The following is a 17,165-nucleotide window of genomic DNA, read 5'->3' on the forward strand; positions in this document are numbered from 1 at the left end:
CTTTACGGAATAAGTTTGATGCCGGGGGTAAAAGATGACYCAATACTCTTACACACTTTCTAAAATACAAAATGTTTAATTGTTACCTATTTACATTAATGGTGAAAACAAAGAAAAATAAACGAGTCATATAATCCCAGGATATGTTGGTTATTCTACTTCTCCTGCCATAAGAGGAGGTCTAGGTCTAAGTTTCCAGCTGCAGTGAGGCCTGATTCAGGGGGAGGCAGATCGATGCACCCCTGGCTGCAGCATGCTGCTGTGGACACTATTTATATCCCAGGTCAGAGACTGACTGTGTTCCACCACCTTACCTTCAGGTCTCTGTAGACCACGTTCCTCTCAGCATGCAGGTAGTCCAGCGCTGACACTATCTCTGCTCCGTAGAACCGAGCCCGCTCCTCCGAGAACACCCGGTCCCGGGACAGGTGGAAGAACAGCTAGAGGAGGGAGGGAAGGAGGGAGGGAGAGGAGACAGAGGGAACAGAGTAAGCGTACACAGAAGGAGGGGTGGGAGGCGTTATTGGCTACTACTAGCTAAATTGGATCTTGCGTGTCAGGTGTTATTGACAGTTTAAAAAGCTCACCTCTCCGCCGTTCGCATACTCCATGACGAAACACAACCGGTCATGAGTCTGGAAGGAGTATTTCAGGCCCTGGAGATATACACTAATAACTTTAACTGCAATCAATGAAAAAATAAGCTTGCAAGTTCTCCAAAAGAAACATAAGTCTTTGTTCATGTGATATCTGCCTTTGGGATATTATGTGTGCCAACTGCCCATTCACCACAGTGGGATGAACACAAGCTGCATGTGTTACCACTTAACGTGGAAGAGTTTGGCATTGTGAGCCATCAGACTTTGAGAAAGGTGGTTAACTGACAATGAAAGGTCTAGTGTCCTCAATAGAGGCCAAGTCTATTGCTGTGTTTGTAAACATAGCTCAAACTCTCCCAGCACAGATTCAGCATCTCCCCCTGCATGGAAGCTCCGCAGAGTCTTTGTGGCCAGAGGAGAGTTTGGGTTAGGTGTATGGAGTGGATGGAGGGGTCTCTCACCGTCAAGAACGGATGCTTGGAATTCTGGAGCACTCGGTTTTCTGTGAGTGTGTGTGCCACTTCATCCTGAAAGAGATCACAAAGAGTGTCTGTGCAACTCCCACAATGGCTGCCGTTTAGGTATCCATGATCGCCCCCATGCTCTCTCTCTCGCTTCCTGTAACGGTCAGTGGCCTGTACTCACTTTCGCTACGATTACTTCCTTCTTCAGGATTTTCATGGCATAGTAGCGTCCTGTGGCCTTCTCCTTCACCAGGATCACTTTGCCAAAAGTGCCTTTTCCTAGTAGTTTGAGGTATTCAAAGTCGTGCATAGTCTATGAGTGAGGGGAGAAAGAGCCACCGGGTTACAAAACAGCAGCTATAACAAATTCATGCTCTAACTAGTCAAAACATATAATCCCACTGACAACAACACGGAAGCATTACAAGTGCTAGTTCATCCACTCCGCAATTTCCACTCTTCTAAAGGTGGGACTATATGCTGCAGTGGCTAATTTAACCTCTGACCCCCAGGGCTGGTGAGAATGTTGAAAACGGTTGCGTGGGGGACATCCAATCCGGTGCCCTTAGACCTTTGTTTCATGAGTTAACAGCACACGTGTGGTGATGAAACATAGTGGACACGCTATGTGGTGCTAAGCCTCCCAGGGCTGATGTCAGGAAAGTGTCAGGGAGCCGGGTGGGCTGGGGTGAGGCAGGAAGGGCCGTGAGGAGCGGGGTGAGGCAGGAAGGGCCGTGAGGAGGGGGTGAGGCAGGAAGGGCCGTGAGGAGGGCAGGACGCACCACTTTGAGTCTGGGTTTGGTCAGGTACATCTCCATGTCCATTGGGTCTGGGGAGGAATCCATCATCTCCTCCTCCTCTTTCTGTAGACTGTCTGCTACGGCTTCAATGGCCTTCGTCCATTCTTCCCTGAGAGATTGAGAAAGGAGACGAGTTAGAGGAAAAGAGGGAGAGAGAGTGGAAGGGAAATTACAACACCTCATTTAACATGAGGTAATTCAGCCCAATCATGTGAGCTTGCCTCTCCTCGGGGGTCTCCACGTGGAAGGTGCGCTCGATGACAGTGGTCCACTGCAGGCAGCGGATGATGAATGTGTTGGGCTTGGGCCTCTCAGTCTTCATCAGCTGGCACTCTGGCCACATCCAGGGTGAGATGGCGCAGGAGGAGAGAGAGACCCGCAGTTACAGCCATTTATCTTTATCGCCACCCTAACAGACACTGCAGGGACTGCCACCATACACAGGGAACTGAACAGGTGCACTATGGGTGAAGGGGGAAACCCTGATCACAGATCTCTTCATACTGAATATTTGAACCTCAAGATTTGGTCATTACATGGGACTGTGAGATGGATAATGTGAAATAAGCAGACGTTTCAGTCAATTCCAGAAAATGTCAAATATATAATATGGGCCACAGACAACATTCACTTCAAAAGAATCTGCTTGAATCAAAGTTAGAATTCTAAGAGAGCAGCCAGTTTCCCAGTGCAGCTCTTTCACATAGTCAACATACTGCGTGTGCCAAAAGGAGACATGAAGGAGTTTGTCAGGATGTCTGTTAGATGGAGGATATGGGGCTGGGCCACCACTGAGCTCCAGCAGGGCCCTGTCAGTGTGGCTGTGTAGCCCAGACCCACACCCAGCACCACACGGCCCCTCTGTGGGTCTACTGCAGGTCTGCTCAGTGACTCTCCGTACTGCTGATTGAGACAGAGCTACAGAGCAGAGCACAGATAAATAATTGAAATCAGACGGTTAATAACTACTATAACTCAAGAGTGTCAGGAGGAAACGTTTTGTTTAACAAACAGTATGATGTCTAATTACTCTGTTCAATCATCTGCAGAGCCTGTCCCAGTAACTTTCTGCCATCTAGGGTTGCTCTGCTCTACAGAGTCGCAGCAGAGCGGTCTCTTAGACAAGACTGGAATTCACACATAGCCAGGGAGAATACACCAGTCTATTCTGCTGTTTCTTTGAACTGTACCAATTAAGGTAAGACATTGGCATAGGAGCTACTGAACAGAATATAAACATTTTCTATGGGGGATTATGCAATATACACTGAGTACACCAAACATTAGGAACATATTTTCTCTTGCCCATTCACCCTCTGAATGGTACACATACACAATCCATGTCTCAATTGTCTCAAGGCTTAAAAATCCTTCTTTAACCCGTCTCCTCCCATTCATCTAGACTTGTTAAATCCACTTCGATCAGTGACATCAATAAGAGATCATAGCTTTCACCTGGATTCACCTGCTCAGTAGTCTACAGTACGTCATGGAAAGAGCAGGTGTTCTTAATGTTTTGCAAACTCAGTGTATAGCGTGATATGAACTTAAAATGGGTGAGGTAATGTCGATAGTAGTCTTGAAAGCGTAGATACTCACGTGCTACTGAGAAGTTATTTAAAGGGGTTTCAAGTGCCTCAACATGTTGTGGTCGTTCCTTGTAGCCTATGAATGTACCATCAGTCTTGAGTAGAAAATACCTAGGCCTCCAGGTCTTAATGTACTCTCCTGCAAAGAGAGAGGGAGAAATTGGATGCGCATAATTGGTGTCTATAATCCAATGTGCTGGTTTCACAAGATTCAATTTTTTTAGGATCCCATTAGCCGACACCATGACGACAGCTATATTCTTCATGTTGATTGGTCTATGACAATTTAGCTGTGCGGTTTGATGATTTATGATGCACAAAGTTATTCTTTTCAAGGCGCCACCCTTATTTCAGTGGTGTGACCCATTTCCTGTGATCTAATTACCATGCTGTTCACTAAAATTACCATCTTTTCACCCACTTTCCGCTATAGTAGGACAAAGCCAGGACAAATGGCTGTTTTAGCCAGAGTCAGGACCCTTGCCTCTGCCTCTTGTGTCCCATACAGAGCTCCCAAAGGGATCCATCCCTTCCCCATCCACTTCAATACAACACACCCACAGACTAATCTCTCAAATGCAACAAAACTCAATTTATTCTGTGGATGGTTCAGGAAACGTTGTGCCAGATGTTCCCGAAATCTGAAAAATAAAAACGCTTACGCACCATAAAAAAGGCAGTGGCTCACATCGGAGAGGGGCTTGAATATTTATATTGGAAAAGTGTAATTTATTTTTAATTATGGGAGCCGGATATTAACCCCATGCAGTGCCTGAGCAAGCTGTCCTTAATTGCCCCATTTCCTCTGATACAGAAGTCTGGGGGAAGTGGAGATCAGTCAATGCCGGCGTCCTGCTCCTCTTCTCCCCGAGCCTGGCACAGTTAGGCCACAGGCTCCAGTCTGAGGAAACTGATCCCAGACCTGTCTGTGATGAGGCAGACAGACCGGGAATCCCTCTATAACAGTACCTAAATGACCTCTAGTCCACTCATCAAAACTCATATAAACTCCTCTTAGTGAGAAGAGGCAATGTAGACCATCACTAAGTGGATAGTACGCCATATTCTAAAAGTCTCACCTCAAAGTGATGGTTAAACTGTCCGACTAGCAGAGTGCCACCTGAGGTGCTAGATGGCTCTGATTCACTCAAACACCAACCATTACAGCAGTAACACACACACAGAGTGTGAAACACCTGCTTTACTGCAACCTGCGAGGTGGCGGCACAAATCACAGCACTAGAGAAAACATCTGCCTCAGAGCACAGTATACTTTAAATTTCAATCTGCAGCAGATGTCCAATATGTTATTACGGCTGTTGCCATTTTTCATCATGGCACGGGGAGGAGATTTTTCCATCTCCAACCTGCTGGCTAAGTGTTTTTACACCAAATGCAGCTCATTTAGAAATTAGTTAGACTTTGTCTGCCTTCAGATTGCAATGCTTACTGCTTGCATACAGAGCTGAGCTCACTACATCCTCGTTGAAAAACACACGGTGTGATATAGAGTAAAACCTCTGTGGATTTCCCCATGCCTGTCCAATATGCTGCAATTACAGTGATGAGTCATTTGTCTATTTTACACTACATGGCTCATGAATCAACATTCACAACACTAATCCACACACACACCGGTCCCCAGAGAATCCACATCGTCAATGTGATTTACAACTATGGGTCAATGGCAGCTTCACACGACTGACAATTCCTCGTTACATCAGCACAGTGGTGGGCATTGGTGAGGAGAAACAGAGATACGGCTATAAGGAGCAGGATCATGGGTGAGAAGCCAACAGTTTCCAACAGCTGGACCCTCCATATCCAAGACCCCTTTCCAGACTCATGACAAACCTGAGGGACATTGTGTCCARAAAAACACCCTCTCAGACCTGGTCTCAGCCCCAGCCTTAAACCAAGGCCTCACTTCTGCCCCAGCTGGTTTGTCAGTCTGTGGTGAGGTCTTGGCTGACCCATATCCCCCACCTCACCCCAGGCCAGGCTCAGAGCCCCTGGCAGGGTAGGCTGGGGACAGTATGTGCACAATGCAGAGGCAGCATAATGAGCCCCTACCTCCAAGCCTGCATCACCCCAGCACAGTGACAGAGGAAGGGTTAGCCTACACACTGGCAGGGCTCCGCTCAACTCTTTCGGGAAGAATACAGAGAGAGATTCAGGAAGTAGGCTAGGTCTACCGTTTGGGGTTTTCAACAATGACACGAACTGGCTGAGTGATTACCTTAATTGTGTCGAGGCCACAAACTGGTATCTAGACCATGGTCCCAACACAGACAAGCAGAGACAGATGTTTGTTTATGTGCACGAAAGTACACTCTACAGTGTATATGTCTATGTTTGAATGTGTGAATGTACAGTATATATCTGACAACAGCTATTGTTGCCCTCCCCAAGCACAGAGGGCCTGCATGGGGCCTGGATTTGGCCTGCCAGCCCCTCTGACGCACAATGCCCACCCAGGCTGGCACGAGTTGGTGTCCACCATGCCTTGTGTCTGGAACGCACTGCAGAGACATTCCTCCACGCAAAGCTTGGCTCTGTCACATGGCTCTCGAGGTGACTATGAATACACGCTGTACCCTGTCACAGTGTCACTACATAACAACAAAGCCAAGGTGATGATGAATACACGCTGTACCCGGTCACTACATAACAAAGCCAAGGTGACAGGMWSWYMATGGAGTGCCTTCACTGTAATACAAATGGCATCTCAGGAAACGCTAGCTTGTAAAGACCAGAGAGTAGGGAGTTCAGTGAACTGAACGAGGTCATCATGGTGGAATGTGACACCTCTCCACCTAACCCCACCATGAGACTCCACAGCAGGCTGGGACCACAGCAGGCTGGGACCACAGCAGGCTGGGACCACAGCAGGCTGGGACCACAGCAGGCTGGGACCACAGCAGGCTGGGACCACAGCAGGCTGGGACCACAGCAGGCTCGGACCACAGCAGGACTGACATTGGTGCAATTGGCAGAACAATTTTTTTTTGGTGTGCTTCTTTTTTTCTCTTCCAAATTAAACAGTGGTGAAAACAATGGCTGTGAATGCTTAAAAGCCCTTCGATAACATGCATACTGCCAATGTCTCCTATGAGACAGGTTATAAAATGAGAAGATGGTCTTTGGTCTGGCTGGAGCGAGGACATCCTGACCAGCCATACGTGTCCTCATCCTGACTGKGGCCTGTGGAGTCATGTGACGGTAGAAATGCCCACACCCGTCTGTCTGTGTGCCCATTTCTTTTACCTGCAGTCTGTTTTTTCCCTGTAGAAAACAGCCATGACCCTGCTGTGTTTTCTATTTACATGCACTTCCCCTTTCCATTATCACTTCTACTTTTTACAATGACCTTTTTCTAAGACTAAAAACCCAGCCCACTACTGTACTGTACTGTGCTAATGTTATGTTGATGACATCCTAACGTGCTATCCCCACAACTTGAGAATGCGTGCTTATGGGATATGAGGCTATGGATGTGCAGACAACAGCAGCAGCCCACTGGTTGGCAATGAAATTACGTTGAACCAATGTGGACTAGATGTTGATTTGATGTCTTTGCACAGTGAGAGGGGATGCCAAGACTCATTCATAGACAAATGAAATGACTCACTAAGTATTTGTGTGCTTTTTTGACACACTATATTTTGACAGATTGGACCAACTGGACATGTTGCAGGATAGAGAGTAAGAGAAGAGACAACATGCTGACTAAGAAAAGGGACTCTGGGATAAAAGGAGTCCCCTGCTATCAACTCTATCTTCAAAGTCTTTCAGCTGCAGTAAACTGGCCTATTTCATCCCACTAGAACGTTTTGATTGTAGAAAACAGGAAACAACTGGACAGAGAGCATCACAACATAGCAGATAAGATCAAGAACTGAACAATCTTTGAGATGGGTAACTTTGACTACAGACTCATCCCGGAAACATATGCACAACAACAACCACAAACAGGATCCATTTCCACTGTTGGAGCCTGCTCTACATTTGTCCCAGAGACGTCAGATAAAGTTCTAGGAGCAAAGGACGTAGACGAGAGTACAAACTGTAAATGAATGAGATGAGGGAAGAGAGAACCAGAAGGTAGCGAGAGAGATTACTACATATGTTCACTACATACGTGTCTGAGAGCGTGACTGAAGTCTATACGCGCATGTTCGTGTGTGTGTGTGTGTGTGTGGGGGGGCATGCGAGGAGCTGTCGGGGGCTGATAGAGTGTCTTTACATGACAAACAGCTGCTGAGGTCTGGGATGCACGCTTGGCAAAGTGGAAAATAATGAACAGTGAGAATCTGCCAAACACAAGAGAATTCATCTTTATTTGCCAACTGCTACATGGCTTGTGTGTGGACAGCCACAATGTTCCAGTGCCACGCCCTCCACACACACACACACACTCAATGACTTACAGCTGCATAGACAGCCAATTGTCCAAATACTGTATATGGGCAGTTCCATGTAAAGACCCATGAGCACCAACATGTAAAGTGCATAGGAGCACATCACATTTGGTGTCAAATGAAAGCTAAGAGTATGAGAAATGAAGGCATTGATAMATTTTTCCACCACCAAAAATTGTAATAAGCAAAAGCTTTGATTTCTGGTTAAAACAGATGGAAAAAGGGGTCTTAGAAAACATCTAGCAGAAAAAGTCTGAATAAGGTATTAGAAATACAATAACGTTGAGGTGAAGACCCCTGACAACAAATATCAACATTTAACTTGCAGAATTTTTTTCCCTTCTGTAAGTTAAAATAAATATTGCCTAGTGTTGTCATTCTGTTACCCAAAAAAGCATATTTGTAAAGACCCCTGTGCAGTCTTTGCAAATCATCACTATGTCTAATAAATAATTGTGTGTGTGTGTTCATTTAATGAACATAAATGCTAAATATATTTGGGAGTTATTTTCCTGAGTCTCCTTAAGCCCTTTAAATGCTCAGTCTAATCGTTTGGGCATTAGGAAACAAATTTGAACATATTTACATACACAGCCTGGATGCTCTCTAGAGCCCACGCACTTATCCAGATGAACTTTCATTGGTATATTATAAATCAGATCATTGTGAGGTCATGATGTGGGCCAAAAGTCCCATCCCACCTGAACACGAAAAGGGCAATATCATCATTTTCAAAATGTCAGTCCCATTTCAACCACATAGCGTGGAAATATCATTATWATTTTTTTTTTGATTTTATACATTTTTAACTGCACTTTTGGTATTTTATTAGAATCCCCATTACTCTTCCTGGGGTCCACACAAAACATGACATAATACAGAACATTAATAAACAAGAACAGCTCAAGGACAGAACTACATCAACACATACACACAACATATCTAGTTCAAATAGGGGAGGCCGTGAGGTGTTGCACTGCCTCTAAGAGATTTTCTCATTTCTTCCCTCATGAGGGAGGATAATCAAACAAACAAGGTAGACCTACCAAATTTTTTTTTTTTTTTACTGATAACAATTTGGTTCATGATTTATTACGTGATTAAAATCGGTAACAGAATGACTGCAACTGAATTGGCTACAATGAAAAATAGTAGTCACAAACCAAAGTTGGGTCACCTGCTACTGTCCTCCATTGGYATACTGTTATGTTCAGCCTATACCGGTTTTCTTTCGGTCGCGTGGTGGTCAAAGCAAGAGCGTGAAAACAGTCTGGACAACTCCACTCTCTCGTTAATGTCACATCTCCCAACTCCTACTGACACCTACCCATGAGCCCCCTCTCTTTCCATTTACTGTAACCAGCACTCTCACCACTGAGCACTGACCGACACCAGACATCAAATTTGTCCAGTCCAAATCTAAACCAATAGACATCTGTTTCACAAGTTTGTACAGCACAATAMAGTAGAGGACAGTACACCCCACTTGTGTACTGGCTTATTCTAAAATTGATTAAATAAATTTTTCCATCAATCTACACACAATACCCCATAATGAAAAAGCAAACAGGTCAATTAAATAAAATGTATAAATATATATATCATCCTTGAGATGTTTCTACAACTTGATTGGAGTCCACCTGTAGTAATTTCAATTGATTGGACATGATTTGGAAAGGAATACACCTGTCTATATAAAGTCCTACAGTTGACAGTGCATTTCTGAGCACAAGAAAACAAGCCATGAGGTTGAAGGAATTGTCCGTAGAGCTCTGAGACAGGATTGTGTCGAGGCACAGATCTGGAAAAAAAACTAAGAATGTCTGCAGCATTGAAGGTCCCCAAGAACACAGTGGGCTCCATCATTCTTAAAAATGGAAGAAGTTTGGAACCACCAAGACTCTTCCTAGAGCTGGCCGCCCCAGCCAAACTGAGCAATCGAGGGAGAAGGGCCTTGGTCAGGGAGGTGACTCTGACAGAGCTCCTCTGTGGAGATGGGAGAACCTTCCAGCAGAACAACCATCTCTGCAGCACTCCACTAAATCAGGCCATTACGGTAGAGTGGCCAGACGGAAGCCACCCCTCAGTAAAAGGCACATGATAGCCCGCTTGGAGTTTGCCAAAAGGCACCTAAAATACTCTCAGACCATGAGAAACAAGATACTCTGGTCTGATGAAACCAAGATTGAACTCTTTGGCCTGAATGCCAAGCGTCATATCTGGAAGAAACCTGGCACCATCGCTACGGTGAAGCATGGTGGTGGCAGCATCATGCTGTGTGGATGTTTTTCAACATTAGGGATTTGGAGACTAGTCAGGATCACGGAGCAAAGTACAGAGAGATCCTTGATGAAAACCTGCTCCAGAGCGCTCAGGGCCTCAGACTGGGGCAAAGGTTCACCTTCCAATAGGACACCAACCCTAAGCACACAGCCAAGACAACGCAAGAGTGGCTYCGGGACAAGTCTCAATGTACTTGAGTGGCCCAGCCAGAGCCCGGACTTGAACCCAATCTAACATCTCTGGAGAGACCTGAAAATAGCTGTGCAGGGATGATCCCCATCCAACCTGACAGCGCTTGCGAGGAACTGTAGAGAAAAATTGGAGAGGTATGCCAAGCTTGTAGTGTCATATTCAAGAAGACTCAAGGCTGTAATCGCTAACCAAAGGTGCTTCAACAAAGTACTGATTTAAAGGGTCTGAATACTTATGTAACATGCTACATTTCCGGGGGGTTGCTTTGATCGTTATATGGTATCTTGTGTAGATTGATGATAAAACATTTTTTTAATCAATTTTAGAATAAGGCAGTAACGTGACAAAATGTGTAAGAAGTCAGGGGGTCTGAATACTTTCCGAATGCACCGTGCAGTACTTAACTGTACTGAATTATACTCTACTGTATTGTACTTTACTGTGATGCCCAAAGCTGTGAAAACAGACATCTATGATTGGTACAGATGTGGTCCGGTCCAGACCAACCAAATTTGGTCTTGTTTGTAGATAGAACTCATTAAAATGCAAAGGAGGATATTACAATGTTCTACCTTTGTGTACCTATTCAGGATACATCACCATGAAGAGAATGACATTCAGAATTATGCATTTCTCTATAGTACAGATCAGAGGCCAAAGATGTCATTCTGTTACCATCATTCTGTTACTGGGGGTAAATACACTTCACTTATTGTAGTTCAATAACCAAAATATATTTTTCAAAGTCAAGGTGTCATGTCATAGCGGACACCCCATTCTTTCTGCAAACATCTTTGAATCTTAATTCGGTCACATAAAAAAAAAAAACTGAGGGAGATTTTACCATCATTCTGTTACCAAACTTTATATCTGAACTGAGTAAATGTGTTTTTGCAATTTTTTCTGTGGAAATTGTTAAAAAGTAGTCCTTGCGCATATAGTTGAATGGTTTGTTTAACTTTGCAATCAATGGTTTTGTTTGGCATACTTTTTAATTTGAAAATTGGAGTCTCCGCGTAATTCTGTTACCATGGAACATGGTATGTTACCGTGTTGTCATTTTCTTCAGAACTGGTGCTATTACTGAATGTGTCTGAATGGTTTGTGAGTTGACGCCGTAGTTCAATAGAGCTTTAAAAAAACAGACACATTCATCAAAAACCTTCTACTTAACTAACCAAGGTGAACAGTCTATTCTGACAAATTATTCACTCAAACTGATGAAAAGTTTTCCCCAAAAAATCCAGACTGTACCTAGATACGGTTTTCAAGGTCAGTCCATTGTAAAAGAAAGAGAGGGTGACCGATTTGGATCTACAATGAACAAAAATATAAATGCAACATGTAAAGTGTTGGTATCATGTTCCATTATATTTTATCGATGGCAATTTGAATGCACAGAGATACCGTGACGAGATCCTGAGGCACATTGTCGTGCTATTCATCCTCCGCCATCACTTCATGTTTCAGCATGATAATGTACGGCCCCATGTTGCAAGGATCTGTACACAATTCCTGGAAGCTGAAAATGTCCCAGTTCTTACATGGCCTGCATAATCACCAAACATGTCACCCATTGACCATGTTTGGGATGCTCTGGATCGACGTGGAAGACAACGTGTTCCAGTTCCCGCCAATATCCAGCAATTTCGCACAGGAGTGGGACAACATTCTACAGGCTACATTCAACAGCCTGATCAACTCTATGCGAAGGAGATGTGTTGCATGCGCTGCATGATGCAAATGGTGGTCACACCAGATACGAACTGGTTTTCTGATCCTTGCCCCTACCTTTTTTTCAAGGTATCTGTGACCAACGGATGCATATCTGTATTCCCAGTCATGTGAAATGCATAGAATAGGGTCTAATGATTTTATTTCAATTAACTGATTTCTTTATATGAACTGTAACTCAGTAAAATCTTTGAACTTGTTGCATATTGCGTTTATATTTTTGCTCAGTGTACATTAATACTACCATTTGACACAGAGGACATTTGCTTAGCTTAAGAGGCCCAGGCAGTCAGTGTGTCATTGAAAAGAAGATTAAGGGAAAAATGTAAAAGGGATAGCATGCTGTAGAGTGTCAGAGGTTAGCTTGCGAGTCTGAGAAGCGTCATGTTCGCTCTGTCTCTACGTGACAACGGCAGGAATGTGAGGTCCCGGCTGCCACAGCTAGCCCTTTAATAAACACATCATGCAACATTCATCACACTGCAAAGGAGAGGCCAACCCCTGTGATCTGTCTGGCATCACAGGCACAGAGTACAGACACAGACAGAGAGACACAGACACAGAGGAAGAGAGGGAGGAATGAGAGCGGAAAATAAATGTTAAGAAAGGGGAGAAGAGGTCAGACAAAACAAGCCCCTCTCAGCACAGTGCCCACACCCAGTGGTTGGACTTCCTGAGGTGGCTGCTGTGGTGGTTTTGTCCCTGCCTGGCCGTCCATTCATAGTTTGGGGATGAGAGAGAGGAAGGGAGCCAGTGGGAACTGTGTGAGTGTATGTGTAGAGCTGTGGTTTTCAACCTGTGGCCTGCAGGTGGTCCACACACTATATCTATATATTTAATTAAAAAATATATAATTTATAAAAAAATATATAATTTATTTAAAAATATATACTTTATTTAAAAGAATATATAATTAAAAAATATATATATAATGTATTTAAAATGTATATATAAAATGTATTTAAAAAAAAAATATATATATATATATATATATATATATATATATATATATATAAAAAATATTCCAAAATTAGTAATAGTTGGGAGTATTAATGCTATTTAATAAATGTTACATTACTTTCCACAATGCTAATTGTTAATAATAAACCTTTAATTTGTTACAGTCACTAGTAAAATGGACAATTTGACAGCCAAGATAAAGGTAAAAAAACAAATCTGCGTCGCCGCGAATGGTGGTCCTGAAAAGCTTTTGACAGTGATTTGGTTGTCCCCGGAACGGAAAAGGTTGGGAACCGCAGTTGTAAAGCACATCGGGAGGAGAAGGGTTGCGGATTAAGGAATTCAAACTCCAAAGCAGGGGGGTGGGGGGGTGTGTGTCTCTTTTGTTGGTTATTCCTCAGTCACCCCCTCCATCCCTTCAGCCCTTTTCTGCTGGGCCCTGCCTGTAGACTGCAGCTGCAGCCTACAGCCCTGCGCCCTGCATCTCAATGAGCCTCTGTGCCGCTCCAGAGGAGAAGGGGCTCCCTGATGGAAGGGTCACCACTCTGTACCACCACCCCAATGCTGCTCCCATCCTCATCCCAGCCAGCCCCGGGACTCAGGGCCTCTGGGCAGCCCCTCTCCCCATGACCATATAAGGCAGACAAGGCTCACAACAGGCCCACTCACATGCCAGGCTAAACCGCCCAGGAGTTTGGGCTCCTTCATTCTTTCTTTTCTTCCCCCTCTTTTTTTCTTCCTGCTGTCCCTCTCTTCTTTTGTTGGCCCATCTCTTTCTCCCATGCAGCTGGATGGGACTGCACTGCCGGGGCTTTGGCAGCAGCCTCAACAGGTCGCAGGGAAGGGCCGCCTCAGCGTCCACTGCAGCCCTCTCTCYCCATCTCCCCCTCTCGCTCTGCTGCTGCGGCTGCTGCTACAGGAAAAAAGGGGGGACACGGGGAGGGGGTGCGGAGTCTGCCCCTCTTTCTCACGCTCGTAAGAAAGCCCTCACTTCTTCTCCACAGCAAATGACACCTGCCTATTACCATAGAGACACTGTGGGAAGTACACCCAGCTTTTCTGTGTGTGAAATTTGGCCCCTCCTTTTGGTAAACAAGCCGACCATGGATTAGTTAACTGGGTTACTGCATGACAAACAAATACACATTATTTAGTTCAAATGAGTGCCAATTAACTTTAAATGACCAGGGAACAGTCCATCACTCTTAAATGATACAATCATGTATAATAAAAGGGGGACATTACATTTCTACCTTTAGGAGAGGTAAGGCCAATTCAAATACATTTGTTAGGGTATATCTGTCTGTGATCCATAATGACAAGTGGTCCCTGAGCCAGATGAGAGGCTAAGTGTAATCTGGGTGTGTATCATGATGGTCTGATGAACGTGACAGCAGCCTGAACATAGTCACAGTCAGACTCTATGGACAGCTGAGCAGCCCTGCCTGTCCACACTCCACCTCTCTCTCTGTCCCAGCTGCCGGGGAGAGCCAGTGATGTGATTGATGTCAGACTGGGAGCGCCACACCAGTCAGAAGCAGCTTCCGCCTCGGCTCTGTGTTTTCAGCAGGGTCATTATCCTGGCAAAGGGGAGGGAGGAGCTGGAGAAGGGAGAGAGGGCGAGGAGGTGGTGGGGGGGGGCGACTGGCAGAGGCAGAGAAGAAATGAGAGGAGGATTAAGAAAGAGGGAGAGGAGGAAGAGAGTGGGAGTAGGAAGCAGGATATGGGATAAAGAGAGAAAAAGGGGACAGAGAAAATTGAAGAAAGAGAGTAAGTGACAAATACAGAGAGAGAGAGGGGTAGGGGGAGCACAGCCAGGCGCCACAGTTGTGGAGCAGGAGGATGTTGCACAGAAAAGTAAGCACACAGCGGGCTCACTGCGAGCGGAGACAAGTGACGGAGGTGGCTCTCCCTGGCCTCCTGTTCCCCTACCATCCAGCCTGCCTGTCGACAGCTGTACCCAGACAATGTACTTATCTCCACCACATTTAGCAGGAGGCTGCTTCCCATTACCCAGAGCAGGGGGCCCTGCTGACACCAGGCAGAGCACTCCCCTCCTGGGGAGCGACCCTCTGCTGCTGTCCCTGACTCTGCTTCTGGCGTTTAAAGTTTGGTTACTGGTACAGGTTTAGCTAGCTGGGTGGTGTGAGTGTGGACAGGGCATAATCTGTCTCTTATACACATCTAGATGTGTATAAGAGACAGGAGTGTGGACAGGGCATAATGGCCCTGGGGCAGCCCCTGCTGCTGTAGTGAGGTGGTGGTGTGTGTGTGTGTGTGTGTGTGTGTGTGTGTGTGTGTGTGTGTGTGTGTGTGTGTGTGTGTGTGTGTGTGTGTGTGAGAGAGAGTGAGAGCAGGACCGGTGTGTGGCCCATGGCAGGCTGTAACCTAATGAAGGGTGTGTGTGAAGGAGACTAGGCGAGGCGAGCCTGTCGGTAAAGCTGGCAGCCAGACAAAGTCCTGGGGTGATCAGCATTGCAGTGTCATGAGACAGAGTTAATCAGTTGGGTCGGTTCCTTTGAAAAGCAAAAACAGAACACACCCAGTTCCCTTTTACTGCTTTGATACTGAGAAAATCTATCTTGAAAGTGTAAAAACAAGTTTCAAAATGGTGTGTGGTTGTATGAGAAGCAACCATATTAGGTACTCAAAAACATGCATACATGCTTACATACAGTCGTGGGCAAAAGTTGAGAATGACACAAATATTAATTTTCACAACGTTTGCTGCTTYATTGTCTTTAGATTTTGTCAGATATTACTATGGAATACTGAAGTATAATTACAAGCATTTCATAAGTGTCAAAGGCTTTTGTTAACAATTACATGATGTTGATGCAAAGAGACAATATTTGCAGTGTTGACCCTTCTTTTTCAAGACATCTGCAATCTGCCCTGGCATGCTGTCAATTAACTTTTGGGTCACATCTGATGGCAGCCCATTCTTGCATAATCAATGCTGGGAGTTTGTCAGAATTTGTGGGGTTTTGTTTGTCCACCCGCCTATTGAGGATTGACCACAAGTTCTCAATGGGATTAAGGTCTGGGGAGTTTCCTGGCCATGGACCCAAAATATCAATGTTTTGTTCCCCGAGCCATTTAGTTATCACTTTTGCCTTATGGCAAGGTGCTCCATCATGCTGGAAAAGGCATTGTTCGTCACCAAACTGTTCCTGGATGGTTGGGAGAAGTTGCTCTCGGAGGATGTGTTGGTACCATTCTTTATTCATGGCTGTGTTCTTAGGCAAAATTGTGAGTGAGCCCACTCCCTTGGCTGAGAAGCAACCCCACACATGAATGGTCTCAGGATGCTTTACTGTTGGCATGACACAGGACTGATGGTAGCGCCCACCTTGTCTTCTCCGGACAAGCTTTTTTCCGGATGCCCCAAACAAACGGAAAGGGGATTCATCAGAGAAAATGACTTTACCCCAGTCCTCAGCAGTCCAATCCCTGTACCTTTTGCAGAATATCAGTCTGTCCCTGATGTTTTTTCTGGAGAAAAGTGGCTTCTTTGCTGCCCTTCTTGACACCAGGCCATCTTCCAAAAGTCTACGCCTCACTGTGCGTGCAGATGCACTCACACCTGCCTGCTGCCATTCCTGAGCAAGCTCTGTACTGGTGGTGCCCCGATCCCGCAGCTGAATTTACTTTAGGAGACGGTCCTGGCGCTTGCTGGACTTTCTTGGGCGCCCTGAAGCCTTCTTCACAACAATTGAACCGCTCCCCTTGAAGTTCTTGATGATCCGATAAATGGTTGATTTAGGTGCAATCTTACTGGCAGCAATATCCTTGCCTGTGAAGCCCTTTTTGTGCAAAGCAATGATGACGGCACGTGTTTCCTTGCAGGTAACTCTGTTTGACAGAGGAAGAACAATGATTCCAAGCACCACCCTCCTTTTGAAGCTTCTAGTCTGTTATTCGAACTCAATCAGCATGACAGAGTGATCTCCAGCCTTGTCCTCGTCAACACTCACACCTGTGTTAACGAGAGAATCACTGACATGATGTCAGCTGGTCCTTTTGTGGCAGGGCTGAAATGCAGTGAAAATGTTTTTGGGGACTCAGTTCATTTGCATGGCAAAGAGGGACTTTGCAATTAATTGCAATTCATCTGATTACT

At 45.2% G+C, this 17,165-nt stretch overlaps 1 protein-coding gene across 2 annotated transcripts in view; it reads right to left on the minus strand.

Annotated features, from left to right (window-relative positions):
* Positions 1-17,165, minus strand: part of LOC111963228 (RAC-alpha serine/threonine-protein kinase) — a 49,991-nt gene that overhangs the window by 9,068 nt on the left and 23,758 nt on the right. Inside the window, exons 1-8 of one of the 2 annotated variants that reach the window (XM_023986533.2) lie at positions 13,712-14,691; positions 3,463-3,591; positions 2,085-2,196; positions 1,846-1,972; positions 1,245-1,376; positions 1,061-1,126; positions 588-656; positions 315-440 (exon numbers count right to left, since the gene is read on the minus strand). In XM_023986533.2, the coding sequence (XP_023842301.1) occupies positions 315-440; positions 588-656; positions 1,061-1,126; positions 1,245-1,376; positions 1,846-1,972; positions 2,085-2,185 (621 nt within the window). In that variant the 5' untranslated portion in view covers positions 2,186-2,196; positions 3,463-3,591; positions 13,712-14,691. Of the gene's footprint in view, positions 1-314; positions 441-587; positions 657-1,060; positions 1,127-1,244; positions 1,377-1,845; positions 1,973-2,084; positions 2,197-3,462; positions 3,592-13,711; positions 14,692-17,165 lie in introns of those variants that run through there. The other variant, XM_023986532.2, reaches the window with a different exon arrangement.

This window comes from Salvelinus sp. IW2-2015, linkage group LG4q.2, assembly GCF_002910315.2.
Source record: "Salvelinus sp. IW2-2015 linkage group LG4q.2, ASM291031v2, whole genome shotgun sequence".
Taxonomy (NCBI): Eukaryota; Metazoa; Chordata; class Actinopteri; order Salmoniformes; family Salmonidae; genus Salvelinus; species Salvelinus sp. IW2-2015.